The sequence below is a fragment of the Uloborus diversus genome, chromosome 2 (assembly GCF_026930045.1).
Source record: "Uloborus diversus isolate 005 chromosome 2, Udiv.v.3.1, whole genome shotgun sequence".
Classification (NCBI taxonomy): Eukaryota; Metazoa; Arthropoda; class Arachnida; order Araneae; family Uloboridae; genus Uloborus; species Uloborus diversus.
In genome coordinates this window covers 219,356,873-219,372,662 of record NC_072732.1, presented here as the reverse complement: position 1 = coordinate 219,372,662, position 15,790 = coordinate 219,356,873, and the positions used below count along the sequence as shown (strand labels likewise).

Genomic DNA, 15,790 nt, shown 5'->3' with positions numbered 1-15,790 from the left:
ACCTTCAAATTATGGCAAAAGATAATAGCTTGGAAATCGTTGACTTTCCTTGCCACTCACAATCTGTGGAAAGATGTGTTAAACTAATAACACAGGCTTCACAAAGTGTTACTAACGCTACTTCTAGAGATGGCTTCGTTAGAACCAGGTTGCAATCTCGCGCAGAAATGCCAAATTTTGGACACAAAAATAAGTTTTAATTCTAAATTTTTGTCATTATTTATAAACTGTAGTTTGTTTATTTTGTTTTCTTGTGCTTTGTTTCATTAGTTTCTTAAATATAATGCTTTCTAAACTTTATTTTTGTATTTTTTAAATCATATCGTTTAGGTCTGTCAAAAATGTAAAATATGCAAAACTTCAAAGAGCGGTAGAGCCCTCAAGATGACACGCAATTCCATTTTTTTTACCTTTTTCGTGATCTGTGAAAAATTTCGCAAATTTTGGCACCTCTTGTGATAGTGTAGCTCAAATTTTTTTTTCTCATATATGGACGGGACACCCTAATATATATATATATATATGCATTATCCAGCCTCGCTCAATAATGAACCCACCCGTAATCTGAACACTTTCAGAATAGAGAGAGTCCACTGTATCTTGACTAACATCACCCCCATTAACATTACACAGTCTCCACAGACGAATTTGTACCAAACAACTTTGGATCTGTCAAAGTGTATGGCAGTGGTATGAATGATTTTATAAATTTAAAAATAATGAAATGATTTATCAAAATACTACAACAGCCAAATAAAGGATAATGCTTTTACAAATGTCGATTAAATAGAAATAAATGTTTATTTTCAAAATAAATAATGTTAAACGTGAAATTCATGCAGAATACAAATGACCAAACAATGCGTCAAAATTCAACACAAAATGCAGCACGTTTTCGTTTTCATATCCGACAATAGCTGCACACCAAATGGGTCTGTAGAGGGTGTTTGGACGTCTCCATCAGCAAAACAAAGTTCAAAATTCCTGATTTCAAAGACCATTCCCTGACAATCTGAAAAAACATGCCACTTTTAAAGAAAACTTTGGGGTCTCGATATGACACAAAAAGCAACCCAATAAATTGAAGGGCTCGGCGCAGAAATGAGAGAAGAAACAAGAAGTGACTTTTCGATCAAAATTTTTGTTTCTCATAACTAAAATTGAAATAAACATGACAATAGATTATATCATTTGGAGAAAAACGTATTTGGTTTTAGTATTGCAAAATATAGAATGCATAATACCTTTGAAAAATTCTACAAATATTTTTATAAGTTGGAAATTGGCCTACTGAAAATTCACATCGCGTGGCATATCACATTCTAGCCCCGAGCCCTTCAGTCGATGATATGCAAGCAATCATAAGCGTCCATATGCAAAACTAGCAAAAATACCCGGCGTTGCCTGGGTCAGTAATTATTATTAGAAAAAATCGTTACTTGCTTTTGTTTTCTTTTTTAAGTGAAAGAATTTAAAACATCTTTTTGACGTGATTAAAAATCGAGTTTCTTCCTTACCCATAAAACTAAAATAGCAATAAATATAAAGAACAAAGTAGTATTGATTTAGAAACGAAAGCACTATATTTAAGCATATACAAATTTAAAAAACATGAAATTAATCTTCTCGTGTTTAAAAAGATTAATCTGTTGATACTTTTTTTTAACATGGAGTCTAAAACCTTCTCTGTATGGCTAATGAAGTACGAAGTGATTAAAAAAAAGTAGCTGCGCTCGTAATCCCCTTATACTTGCTTTAGTTATTTCGGGAAATTTCAATCATTGTGGCTCTTGGTGCGATTTTACCGAATTTGCGAAAGTCGTTTCAGGGTACCTTCGATGATGCTATCCCATTCTTTCCTTACTTTGTAAAACGATATGATATTAATTTTCGTTACAGAGATATCGTCGCCAGATGCTGAGATATTTTTGATCACCATAAAATGGCGCTAAACAGTTTCATCCGAAATGTTACCAAAATAAGTAATAAAATTTGGCGATTGTTTGAAATTGTGCAAAAAGGAAAATTAATGGAAGTTTTTGTGCTGTTTATGGATTTGCCTAATTTAGTTGCTGGATTATTTAACACAGTAAAAAAAGTCTTTTGAAAATTCTTTGATTGGCGATATTTTGTTTACATGGTGGAAGCTGAGAAACATTATGACGTAGTCTTCGGCTTCAAAAACAGCAACGTTGAAAAAACTGCCAAATGCATCAGCTACGGAAATCTTTCTGCAAAAATTTTGGCGATCAGCTGGTTGTTTGGATAATGAGTAAGTGTTCAATCAGCATAAATAATAATAAAAACCATTAATTACATTAAAGTTCCGTTTAAATGGAAAATCATCAACCAAATCATGTATTATTTGCCAATCTTGTGCAAAAATCTTACTTCAAGATTTGACTTGAGAAAAGCCTTGAACAATCACGAAAAGCAAAGAAAATCAACAATACAACAATTGTCGCTATCGACAGGGAGTTGAGATGATACACTAAATACTGTATTGAGTTGAGGAAAGCCTTCGAACATGGATCTAAAAAGCTCATAACTCGTTTTTTATTCTACTTAGAAATTTCGAACAGGTGCCATCTTCAGCAGAAAAATCAGAGCTTTCGATGGACATATAATGTTAATATGTGCAAGTATTTTTTCACCCCCATATTAGAGAATTTATACAAAAATTGTGTTTTATTGCCCCCCTAAGGGGGTTTTGCCCCCCATAACGGGACGAAAACTACCCTATGTGTTATTCTGATGCATAAGCTATATTATTGTAAAGTTTCATCAAAATCCGTTCAGTAGTTTTTGCGTGAAAGAGTAACAAACATCCATACATCCATCCATACATCCATACATCCATCCATACAGACAAACTTTCACATATATAATATTAGTAAGATTTTAAGGGGGAGGGGGGGGGGTCAAATATTTTCATCATGGTTTAACAGGATTTTTCCCCATGAAAACTGATTTCAGTACAGATTACTCTTATTAAAGATTGACATTTTTAATAACTTATTCATTAATGGCTGAAGTAGAAATGATTTTACATTTTTGCAAAGAAAAAAGGACTAAAGGCAAGGAAGTTCTTAATTTCTAGGGGGGGGGGGGCTTGAGCCCCCACTTACCCTCTTATATGGCCGCCCATGCAAGCAATTACTTGACAACTTTTCTTCTTTCTTTTTGAGCAATCACGATTGCTTATTGTTCTCACTTGACTGTTTTTGGCGTCCTATCATTTTATTTTCTCACTGCCACCCTCCGCACCATCACCGTCGACCGGCTCCTCACGATGCTGCTCTTATAGCCAAAGCCGTCTGCAGGTTGCATCCATGTCCTACACACACGCGCATACATACACAACTACACACAAACACATACACACATGCATACACACAGACACCTACACATACACAAAAATATACACATACACACAACTACCCACACATTCATGCCTGCACACAGACACAAACACATGTGCCTACACACACACATACACATACCCCCTACACACAAACACATACCCCAAACACAAACACATACCCCAAACACAAACACATATACCTACACACACACACTCGTGATTGCGAAAAACATAATTTGAATTCAAGATGCCAAAAATTCAAATTAATATAATTTTTTCTTTCTTTTTTCTACTTTTTCCCATTAAAAGAGGTTTATGACAAGTCCCTGTTCAATCTTTCAGCAAGAGTTCATTTTTTGCAACAATGTCATCCTGTTTCTGCCTAGATGCATCATGCATAAAACTAATAGACAAGAATGTTCAGTTTGATTATATCCTTTCAAATCTAAATTCCTGAACGATAACAAATGAAATTTTCACTGAGACAGGAGTAAGAGCACCCCAAACTTAGGGAGGGCAAAAGTTTTTACATCCACCAAATAGAACTACAAATTTTGCCGAATGGAAAAAATCGGGTATGCACACAAAGTACATCTGATGAAATGGGACATTTGGTCGTTTAAAAACTGCAGTATTACAATTATGTCTCCAAATTTGCAGAATCGTCAGACAAAATTTGCTAGATGAAGAAGTTTTTTGGAAGGTCTCAGTGACCTCCCATCGGGAGGCTCCTGCCTGTTTCACTCAAAATAATTCAAATGATAAGATCACAATGTTGCCAGTAGCTATTGTCTAAAAAGAAACTCTTGCTCAACTAGATTTTGGGGCGGGAGGCAATTTTTGAAAGTTGCGAAACAGCAATTTCTGTGGGGGATTTTGTTAAAACTCGATATAAAACTTGAAGGAAGATAAATTAGGGAGCATATTTCAAGCTTTGCCCTGGCTTGGGAAAATCGTACTAGGGTTGTTCAATAAAGACTGCGCATACATATTTTATAGGTAAATAAAAAATCACGTCAGAGAAAACTAATTTTGCATATGTAGTGGGATAGGTGAAGAATAGATAATTTTTGTTTAAGGGTCATGACATCAGCAACATAAAACCTTGACAGCCATCCAAAAACGTGTTGGTTCGTTTTCGGAAAAATGAAAGTAATACACGATGACCGAAAGATCGCTGCAGAGAAATTTTATTTTCGCCCAAAACAATCATCAACTAATGTATTATGTTGTAGGAAGCGTTTGGGGGTCAGCTGTTCCACATTTAGAAGATTTTTCAAAATGTTTAAATACGGGAGAGAATAAATTTCAAAGGAATTAAGCTGGAACAGATGTTCTAGTAACTTCTGTAATCAAAGCAACACCAACATCGCTGCTGTGATAGTGGAATAAGATCCTCAAATGACGTAAAGTCAACTATTGGAAAAAATTAACATTTTATTTGGTTCCACTCGAACTTTGTGCAAAAAAAACTGCGGTAAAGGATTCCAAGATTACTCCTCTCTAACAAAAAGGATGTTCTCCATGCAGCAGATTTACCTCCTTGTGATTTTTTTCTGCTTCCAAATTCAAAAGAACACCTCCTGGAGTAGTATTTTCTCACTTTCAAACCCAATGATGGAAGAATGATTGGAACTATTTCGCAAAAGATTATCAAGATTTGGAGGATTCGTACACATAGTTTGTTTTGATCAATTTATGATCATTCTTTATTGAACATCCCTCCTAGATCCGGCACTGTTAGAATTTTAAGATAAAAAAAGACACATTGATTTCCCTCTTAAATGTTTAGCTGGGATGAAGCATGAAACCATTTCGGAACAAAGATTTACATTGAAAAATCTTCCTACCTTTACGACGGAGGCCGATTCGGTGAATGACATGCGTGATAGAGATTTACTTTCCAATCTGAGGAAGTTTTCTTCAATTTCACCTTCAGATACTTCCGCAACACCTAAATTGTAACGATTCAGCAGGTAATCAGAAAAATGATAACAGAACAGTGAACATAGTACAGTGAAACCTGTGTAAGTTGACCACTTGTGGTGCAGTACTTTGGCGGTCAACTTATAAAGGGTGGTAATGATTTTTTTTTTTTGTCATTTCTTGCACCATGTATTCATTTTTTGAGTAATTCACCCTTACTCTTTCTATTCAACTCACTTTCATTGTTTAACAGCATTGAAAGTGAAACAATAATTAAAAATACTATTTAAATAATTTTGTTATTTTTTCCTTGTTTTTAACTATATTAGACACTGTAGTTTTAGAAATTCTATAAGTGCCACTAATTTTCTCTGGCTTTCTCCATTTTAAATTAATTTTAATATTTCATACTTTTTATTAATCTCAAGTTCAACTAACTTTCTTTTTGAAGCCTTTTTATGTAAAACTTATAGCACAAAGAGCAACAAGCTCGACTCTCCCAGTTCATAAAGGCACAATTAAAATGCCCTATCTCTTAATCCCTTGCACCAGAAACAAGTAACTTTACTCATTAGCAGGTCCAGATCTGTGTACCCGCAGTGCGAGGGGCCTGCGTCCTTAAAGGGGCTAACAGCCCTAGAAATTGAAGAAAAAATAGAAAAAAACTAGCACTAAGACTTATTCACTTTACAAATAGACACTGCTGGCCACTAGGGATGGGCCCTACATATTTTGTAGCAGGGGGGCCCAAAATATATAAATCCGGGCCTGCTCTTTGTAGCACAATTCCTGTGTTGCCACAACATATTGCAGCTGAAAGAAAAGACTTGGAACTTTTCTACTGACACCTATTTTCATTGAACAGAGTACAAAAAGCTATCTTAAATAGAACAACAAATGAAAAACAAGTTTGGAGAATAAAGAGCAGCATAAGCTAAATGCTGCTGTTTAGTTAGTAAAATGCTAGTCTGTCATCAAAGCATTAAAAACATTCTTAGAAAGCTATCAAAAAGAAAATAATAATAATAAATAAATAATTAGATACTAAAATAATTTGCTGAAGAAAGTTTAAGAAAATAAACCAAGTGGTCAACTTACAAAGGGTTTTTTACAATACTCCAAACCAAATTTGGCATACATTAGTGGTCAAGATGGACAGGTGGTCAAGATAGAGAGGTGGTCAAGTTACAGAGGTTTTCCTTCATTATAAGAGATAGGACTAATTCCATTCCTGACAAAAGCGGTCAACATAGACAGGTGGTCAACTTACAAGGGTGGCCAACTTTACAGGTTTTACTGTATTGCAGAAACTTCTTTTTTCTTATTTTGAGCAGGAGCAGCACCTAGGGGGTGGCACAGACTGCACCATTGAAATTTTTAGGGGTATTGCTTGGCATATTTTTCTCCTTTCTAGGAGGGGGTCTTGTTCTTGGGGGTGCATTTTCAGCAATGGGGTGAGGGTGGATCTCATTGCTCTTGGGGGGGATGGACACCTCTGTTTTGAGTGATAATGATTTTAAAAGGAGTGTGAAATGAACTTTTCAATATCTGACGGTATGCAATATGGAATTCTTTCTACATTTGAACTACAAAGAAAGAGCCAGAAAAGACGGGATCCATGTCTTCCCTACTCATCATAAATGTTATATTTTGAATTAAATGTTTAAAATTTTTCATGGAAATTCAATATTATATGATTTTTTTAAATTGAAATAAAATCAAGGATAGGTTCAATAACATAGAAAAAGTAGTGAAAACGTTCCTCATACCAAGTTTCTGATTCTGGAGGTAACATTGGATGTCACTCAATATCTTTTCTAAAGGTCCACTCAGAGCTAAACAAGTAAGGGGTTTTACTTCCCTATTGTCAATGGAGATAGTGTATTTGCTATCAGACCCAAAGAGATTCCTTTTTTATTATAGTGTTCCTTTCTTTTTCGATTTTAAACTGATTCCTTTCTGAGAAATTAGTTAGATTGGCAAAACACCGCAGTTTTTTTTTTTCGTTTTGCCAATAAGTAGCTATCAGACTATCATGTTTTTAATTTCCCTGACTTTTCCAGAGTTTCCTTGATTTTTTCAGAGACCTTCCTACAACAATTATGTGTAATTTATGAAATCTAGCTTTGACTTCTCGTGAAGTAAATAACTAAGGTTGCAATTAAATGCCACCCAACAAAGCTATGAGAGACAAACAAAAATCAAAGAGAAAGAAGTTGAATCCATTTAAGTATTAACTATTGGGATTGTTATTGAGCAAAAGGAGAAAGACAAAGCCAAGTGGAAAGGGTTAACATTTATCATCACTTGATGGACAGAAGGAGTAACAAGTCAATAAAGGAACAGGTGGAAAGATGATAATACAATTTAGAACTGATCAGCGGAGATTTTAAAGAAATATATATTTTTTAATCCTGGGGTACAACAAATTAAAATTGACAAAAAGAATTGCATGAAGGAGTAAAATGCTGCTTAATACATTTTACACTTTACAGTTTTTTTTAAAGAAGATTTTATAATTTATTTATCCTGATATTGTAATTTTAAATCTTTCACTTTTTGACCAGAAAGAAATCCATCCTTACCTCAGTGATGAAAAATTTCCCTGACTTTTCCTGGTTTCTCATGTGGATAGACAGCCTGATAAAAACAAAAATTTGAGAGGGTGTTCGAAAAGTCTTTGACACATTCAAAAATTTCATGGAAAATCAGCAAATTGTCATAGAATATGTGATTCGCACAATAATACTTCATAGGCTCAAAAACATTTTATGACAACATGGTAAAAAAAAAAAACCTTCCAAATTATGTTTAGAGATGGCGTTGTACCGTCACAGTAAGAAAAACAAATATAATGTGAGGTGTTTAATCAAATTATTAAGCAGAAAGCAAAATATCTTTCATTATCAGAGTTCAATGTGTGAACCATTGGTTGCTCAAACCACATCTAAACGGTACTCAGGTTCAGCCCATGTTCTAGCCAGCAAAGACTGCAGACACAGTTCATGCTGCTTGTGTAATTTTACCTTCAGCAAGCAATTCTACACAATCCTCATATAAGTAATAGCCGATAATCAAGTAACCCGCATACTTTAACAATGAAACTCGGGCCACAGCATGAAATTTGATAACATGTTTTGTTAATGTTTAACATGCAGGGAAATGCTTTATTTTGACAAGGCTGAACTCGATCCAGTAGCTTAACTGTTTTACTGGTTAGACTGTGTCATTTCAGGGGAATGAAGAAACAAAAAAATGGTCAACAATGAACACTATCCACTGGAGTTTAGGGTTCATCTACTGGAGTCAGGGTTAAAATTTCAAAAGTCAAAATATCACCAAACAGGTAATTGCTTCGTTCAAATGTAGAAGAGTAGAAGCAATTTTCACCCGTCATACTTTGATGGACGACTTTCTAGTTTGACACTAATAAACATAAAAATATTCATGAACCTGTGAAAAATTATCTTGGAAACCACACTCATGCAACAATTTATTGCTTTGCTATGATTTTTTTTGAATGCGTCGAGAACTTTTTGGACACCCTGTATATCATTTACTGGGAGGATTTCTAAACTAAAACTGAAAGCGTACATTTTATCTTAATTGAGTTTAGTCTTTAGTATTAATTACATAAGTTTAGTAGTATTTACACAATTGTTTTCCAGGTTTACAGGCAGTGTTTAACTAAGGAAATTTATTATCTTATGCAATTGTAAATCATATAAGTCAAAGTTTCTCAACCTTTTTTGACTTGGTGACCAGTCAAAAATTTTTCAAAAATTTTATCAACCGGTGATGGTTTTTTACCCCTCTCTCTTCTTTAGCAAAAAAAAACTTGACTTGAGATTTGATCCACCAGTAGAAGATTTTTTAATCGATCCAAAACTTGTACAAAAAGAATTTGACTTATGAGGTTTTTCCTCACGCCTCCTTTTTGTAAATAAATAAATAAATAAATGCAAAATTAACTCCTGGTACCGTTAAAAACAAAAACTTACTAAAAATTTAGTTGGCTGGTGAGGTCTTTATTTTCTTTTTCACAAAATAAAATAACTATAACAAATATAAAACTGCACTTGGAATTGAAGAACTATAACAATAATGTAAAGATAAGTAATTATTGAAATAATTATACAAAGTGACCAAACATTTGTGAAAAATCATTAAAGAATATTAATCACAAAATACAGTTAAAAAGTGTCCCTTTAAGTATATTTTTATTACTATTAGTTTTTGTATTTATTTATTTTGAGTAAGGAAATATTTTAAAGATGAACAAGCAAAAATCTCTGAGGACTGGTCATACTTTTCTGCAGACAAGGGTTGATCTGACCACTGGTTGAGAATCACTGATGTAATCGGTACACATACACAAATTTTCTGCCACCATCATATAATTTATTACCCACCCAGCATAATCAAATAATATAAGAAGATGACAAATGATCAATTAACAATCCTGGGTCCTAGCCTCTGCTTATTTGAATAACTGGAAATGCACTCACCAAAATTATGAGAAGCAATTAATGCCACTTCCTTAGTTCCCGGTCTGATTCGAAAAAATCCCATCTCGGAATGCATCTTGTGCTTTTTCTCCAGGTGCCATGTATTTGATCTGAAGTTCAATAACAGATTTAGAAGATCTCAAAACGGAACACTGAAGTATTTAAGCATGAATTTTACCTTTTCATTTAAAGCAGCGGTTCCCAACCTTTTCACCCCTACGAACCCCTTCCAATATCAGAAAGAAATTTGAGAACCCCTTGTGCAGTAAGTATTAAGCAACAAACCAAAAAAAAAAGCACCTGCACACAGGCACAAAGTTTCGGAGAATTTTTATAGTTTGATGTTATTTTCCTAAGAGGAGTGAAAATATAATTGCAAAATATAGAAGTACAAACATTGCTACAAATTGAAATGATAGCCAAAAAATGAATTCCAAACAAATTCCATAAAAAACAAACTCACTAGCTATTCTTTGTTAAGCTTCAGTTTCAGTCAACTTTTAAAAGACTCTAAATGGAGCAATTGTGGAGTAAAGAAGCTGAAATATCCGAAATTTAGGCTTTCGCCAGGTTCAGCATTTAATTTGCTTCGGTACTTATGTCTGCATACCTTGAAAATCCTTTTTCACATACAAACGTTGTCCAGAAGAGTAATAAAATTTAAAATATCTTGTTCTGACAAAGCAGTTCATTTATCTGCAAAAGTGAATGCAGAAGTACATCAAAGAATGATCTTTAAAAATAATTTTGTCACAACTGTCTCAGATTAAATACATGATCTTTTTCCTAAGAGTAAAATTAGAATCTCTAAATTTATACTACCTTCTTTAAAAGGACTCGAAATAGGTCAGCAAATATGCTAACATTTACTTCCAAAAAGTATTGAATGGGCAACTGACAAATGAATAAATGGTAGTGAAAAACGCTTGAACTTCATCTCGAACTAGTATGTTAAAATTCCACCATTACAATATTATTTTCGCGAACCCCTTGAAAACCTTCTGTGAACCCCCAGGGGTCCGTGAACCACCGGTTAGGAAGCAATGATTTAAAGCATTCACGAAATTTTTTTTTATTGGAATGAATCATTGATGAGATTGGCAAAAAAGCAGAGGAGCTAAGTCCATGTTTGCGTGAATTACACAAAGAAGATGCGACAAGAAATAAATACTGTCTGCACCAGTACAGCGTACCTCTAAAGCAACATACTTTTGAAAAAATAAATTACTCCATGGCTTCAAATGCATTTTCGTTCTGCTATGCGAGTACAGTGAAACTTGTGTAAGTTGACCACTTGTAGTGCACAATTTTAAATATCAACTTAAACAGGTGGTCAAATTATAAAAGTAGATTTGTACGACACAGAACTAATTCTGTACCTGAAAAAAGTGGTCAACTTACAAGGGTAGTCATCTTTACAGGTTTTACTGCATTCACATATTTTTAGGTTTGTTAGGTTTTTAAAAGTTATTCTAGGAAAAGCATGCTAAGCATTTGGGTTTCATGTACATATGAGGCAGTGAGAAGCAAATGGATGCAAGTGTTGAATTGAATAATACAAAAATCAAAAATAAAAAATTTGGAGATAACCAGTACAAATGGTAGGTGAACCTCTCCTCTGTCCTGTAGCAAGAGATTGTATTAGTAGCCTTGGTAGGTGCTGCAGTAGAGCATGATTTAGAAAAAAATTTCAATGAAAGTTGACCTAGGATCTGATCTTTAAACGTGTTTTACTTGAAACTTAAAATAGTCGACTTGCATCCCTTTGCTTCTCACTGCCTTATATGTATTAGTATGTTTTCTTTCCTTTTTTTTTCTTTTTTCCATGCTGAAACTTTCTATTTTAAATAAATTTAGATCAATATGTTAAAAACAAGTTTTAATTTAAAGTTACGGGAGTATCAGCAAACGTTTGGATTTTCACCAGTTTTTATACAAATACAAATAACAAGTGTGACAATCAGCAGCAGGTTCTGACATGCAATATACCAGACAGCGCAATTATCACCAGATCAGCCTAAGATTTGAATAGCTTAAAACAATGACCACTCGTCCAACGTTTTAATCAGGAGCAACCAGGGGGGAGGAGGGACACCTGTTGGTCGGTGGTGGGGGCCTGAAGGGGGCCCAATATTTTAAAAACTAGGGGTGAAATATAGGGGTAAACAATAAAAAGGGGGGCCCGGAAAAGTCATTTGTGACGGACCCCAAAATTTCTGTGCACACCCCTGTGAGCAACTAATCATGTGGCTCAAGTAAATTGTCTGCAACTTGATCCCTTGCTCTTCAAATTCACTTAGATATTTCAATATGGTCATAAATACTATATTATTAAAACATCTTTTTACTATCCACAAATATTTCTGTTACTGATTTTTAAGATCATTTTTAATGCAATGAAAACCCATACATGTACAAGTCTCATTTTGCCGCATAAGTGAAATTTGTCAGACTAGTCGGAAACTAGGGTCCTAGCTCGGAATAGTATTTAAGTTTTATGAGAGGAGGAGACCCGGTGACCAAACTAACAAGGGACCCGTCTTGGCTCTCTCGTCGACCCGGATAATTTGTGAGCGTTATACTAAAGCTAACATTATATCATTTTCATTTTTCAATAATGCAAAACTTACTGGTATTGGATTATAGGTTTTTCAGATGGTTGAATTTCTAATACTTCTTTATACTTTACTGCACTCATAGTAGGGTACGAAACTTCGGCTTCAGTAGATTCCCATTTTCCAAACAACCAGGACAAAGGTAACAGAGCAGGATGATAACAATCACCAGAACTAGATTGAGACAGAAACATTTATTATTTTAACAAACAATGAAGAATACATTGTTTTTTGAATAATAAATAAATGTTTTTTAAAAAGCAACAAATTGATGCTACTAAAATTCATACAGCAGAAAAAGTTATTTCAAATTAAACTAATCTTGAATCCAGAGTTAATATTAGCAGTAAAATTTAGCATAATAAATGGCTAAGTAAAAATATCCTAATATATTCGTATTCGTACCTCATGTTTGTTTACAAACAATAGCAGATGCGTGTGAACCAAAGTAGTAGTTACTAGTTTCAATCTTGTTTTTTGCTCATGCATACACTTTTGGGTAGCGTTTCTTGAAAAAGAATTCAGAAATATTTAAATTATGCCATATTTTTTACTTTAAATTATTTTTCTTTAGAAAATTAGCTTTAATCTTACAAATATGGTTATTTTTCCTTAAATGATCGCTGCGTATCCGAATGAAAACATCTCAACTTTAATTCCCATTCCCCATGCCTGAACAAAAACAAACACAAAGCGCGCATGAACAATGTCTATTCTTCGTTAAATTAACTTCCTTTGTGTGGATTGTTCCAAGCTTAAATTAATTATAAAACCTTTATCAATAAGGAGAGAAATTACTCACCCAAATTTCAAGTCATGGCGTCGGAAGTTGCATTAGTTGTTTCAGGTAATCGCCGTTCAACTGCATTTGATCTGTATGAAGCCGGCATCATTGTTTATGGAAATATGAACAATATTATCTTTCTTGATCTTCGTGCAAGTCCTCCACAATTGTTAGATGAAAAATGTCTTATGAGTGCTCACAGAGCCAAAATAGTAGCTCTTTCGGTTTTGAAAGACAAAAAAGAAAACGAAGAACTGATTGTAAGCGCTAGCGAAGATATGGTAGTAAAAGTTTGGGATCTGAATTCTAGAACATCTATTGCTAATACTGAAATCCCAGAAGTAAGTACCCTTTCATATTGAAATCGTGGCGAAATATTTATGAGGCAAAAATTTACTGCCGTATATTTTGTGAAACAGCTTTGCTAATAACACCGAATTCCCGATTTGCGAACCGTTATTAAATTAGAAAACATACATCTCGTGTCGTTTAATGTTTCATGTGTGTACTCATATATTTGTTTGGAGAATATTTTCTTTTTGTAATTTTTATACTTGTATCTGTCTTAAATATTTGGAATTGGAATAAATACTTTGATAAAAGTGGGTTGTAATTCTTAGCACGGGCATCGCCGTGCGGGTACTGTAAGTAATTAATAAACATTAATGTAATTCGGGGTAGGGGGATGCTGCAAAGTTCACTATTGAAATATATTTAGTTGAAAGTTTTGTATGTGTGTTTTTTTCTTTTTTTTCTCTCTCTTTGCTGGGTAGAATATCATTCTACATTTTCATAGCATTCTCTGTAATCATCACAGACATATGCCAAGGTTGAAAAGTTAGCCATTATTTTGATTTCAGATTTGTTTTCACTATATAAATAATTTGAAAGATCTCTTTTGGTTGATTCGAATTTTGTGAAAGATCCGTTTTGATTGATTGAATTTCAATGGGGTCCATTAATGGTCCCAAATTTCTCTCGCCCTGCATATATTTTGTTCTATCCCACCACTCCTTATGGTAATAATAGGGCTCATTTGTCATCTAGAGTTGGATTATATAAACAGTGGCTACAACTTTTCTGAGACTGCTAAGGCTTGATTAGGTTGAGAGCATCTTTACTGGGCTGGACTGTTCAAAGCATAAAAATGCATGCCAAATTTAGATGCTTCAAAGAAACATGTTTTTGTAATAACTTTCTGCTCAAAAAAACATCAGCAATTAACTTTCGCCTTTTTTTTTCCTTTTAACAACTCCATGTATCATTCTTTTACCCACCACATATCACATATTGGATTAATTGTCACTCTATTCGTGTTTTTCTGTTGCTTCCAGTGTAATGCCCTATCTTGGTTCTCCAGCAACGCCCCAGTGGTTATTGCATCAGAGCATTCCAACATAGTGAAATGGAGCTACAAGCAGGGAACTACACTGAGAAAAATAAAATCTGGATGTAACCAAGAAATTTTGTTAATTTCTCACAATCCTGCTAATAATGAAATAATTGCAACTGGGTAAGTAACTGTTTTTCATATGTTTGTCAAGTGTTGATAGATTCTTTATCATAAAAGCTTTCTTGTAACTACCTAACTCATCTGGAATTTTATTGAGATGAAAGAGTTTGAGTGTAGCTCCCAGACGATGAGCTATGTTTTGGTAGTTTATTTATATTTGAGCTTTTGCGTTTAGATTTGAATTTACAATTTTTATTACGAAAAGTTAATGCAGGAAAATATTAAAAAAGTTATGTTGATCATCAGCTCACAAAAGAAAACACAAATTTAAGTTAATTCACCTTTGAATAAAAATTAGTTTTAAAAATTTCATTTGAAGAATGAAATTGACATTATCAGAAAATTGTACAAACTCTGCTATATTTGCAATATTTATTTGGAACTTATGTCATATACATCCCCCCTCCTTTGGCGACTTTTTCTTGTTAGCACCAAAAAAGCATTGCCAAGAAAATTGATGTATGACAACATACGTCATACATAGCTTTGCTTTTTTAGTGCCAACAAAAAAAAAACCAAAAAAATACATGATCAAAATACTGAAGAACACAATATACATTAAAACGACATACAACCACAGCACAAAAACATCGCGAATATATTCTTCAAAAATACCGAAAAAACTAGAAACTTTTTCTTTGCTTAGAAATTATTTAGAATGCTAAAATTAATAAATTACTATAACAATTCAGTACAAAAATGTATACCAATAGAAATAAAAGCTTTTCCAGGGGTCGATCCAGGTTTTATTTTTTGGGTCCCCATTTTGTGAAAAGGCAAAATATTTTTGTAAATTTTCTTTATTTTTGTAAAAAAGACCTTCTCGTGATTTTTTTCTTGGAAAAGATTACATTAAAGCATTTTTAGCTGTCGTATCGTCATAGAAAAGCCCTAGACAGGTTTCAGGGGTGATTGCAAGTTCTTGAAGAATACCTGAAAGCTGTCAAGAGAAAATGCGCTGGGGGAGGGGGGAAGTAAGACCCTTAACATTTTATTCGTAATTTGACACATACATTACATTTATTGCTTTTTACAAATATACATATGCAAGGCACACTTTCTTAAGGTGAAAGTCTCACA

At 33.8% G+C, this 15,790-nt stretch overlaps 2 protein-coding genes across 3 annotated transcripts in view; one reads left to right on the top strand and one right to left on the bottom strand.

Moving 5' to 3' along the window:
- Nucleotides 1–819: 819 nt before the first annotated feature.
- Nucleotides 820–12,892, bottom strand: LOC129217701 (uncharacterized). Of its 2 annotated transcripts, XM_054852037.1 has the most exons (5): nt 12,819–12,892; nt 12,429–12,587; nt 9,799–9,908; nt 5,215–5,318; nt 820–1,012 (listed from the first exon to the last, which is right to left on the bottom strand). In XM_054852037.1, exons 1-5 carry the CDS (start codon nt 12,821–12,823, stop codon nt 902–904), a joined length of 489 nt encoding a protein of 162 aa, XP_054708012.1. In that variant the 5' UTR covers nt 12,824–12,892; the 3' UTR covers nt 820–901. The 2 variants fall into 2 exon arrangements, with proteins under 2 accessions (XP_054708012.1, XP_054708013.1); XM_054852038.1 differs by lacking the exon at nt 5,215–5,318.
- Nucleotides 12,893–13,158: 266 nt separating this feature from the next.
- The window catches only part of LOC129216825 (uncharacterized), a 78,633-nt gene continuing 76,001 nt past the window's right edge, over nt 13,159–15,790 (top strand). Inside the window, exons 1-2 of the mRNA XM_054851042.1 lie at nt 13,159–13,538; nt 14,532–14,710. Coding sequence (XP_054707017.1) covers nt 13,230–13,538; nt 14,532–14,710 — 488 coding nt within the window. The 5' untranslated portion in view covers nt 13,159–13,229. The remainder of the gene's footprint in view (nt 13,539–14,531; nt 14,711–15,790) is intronic.

Coding starts and splice junctions, on each gene's coding strand:
- LOC129217701 (XM_054852037.1), bottom strand. Junction 9,909..12,428: donor AAACCTATAATCCAATACCA/GTAAGTTTTGCA, acceptor ATTGAACTTCAG/ATCAAATACATGGCACCTGG. Junction 5,319..9,798: donor AATTGCTTCTCATAATTTTG/GTGAGTGCATTT, acceptor GTTACAATTTAG/GTGTTGCGGAAGTATCTGAA.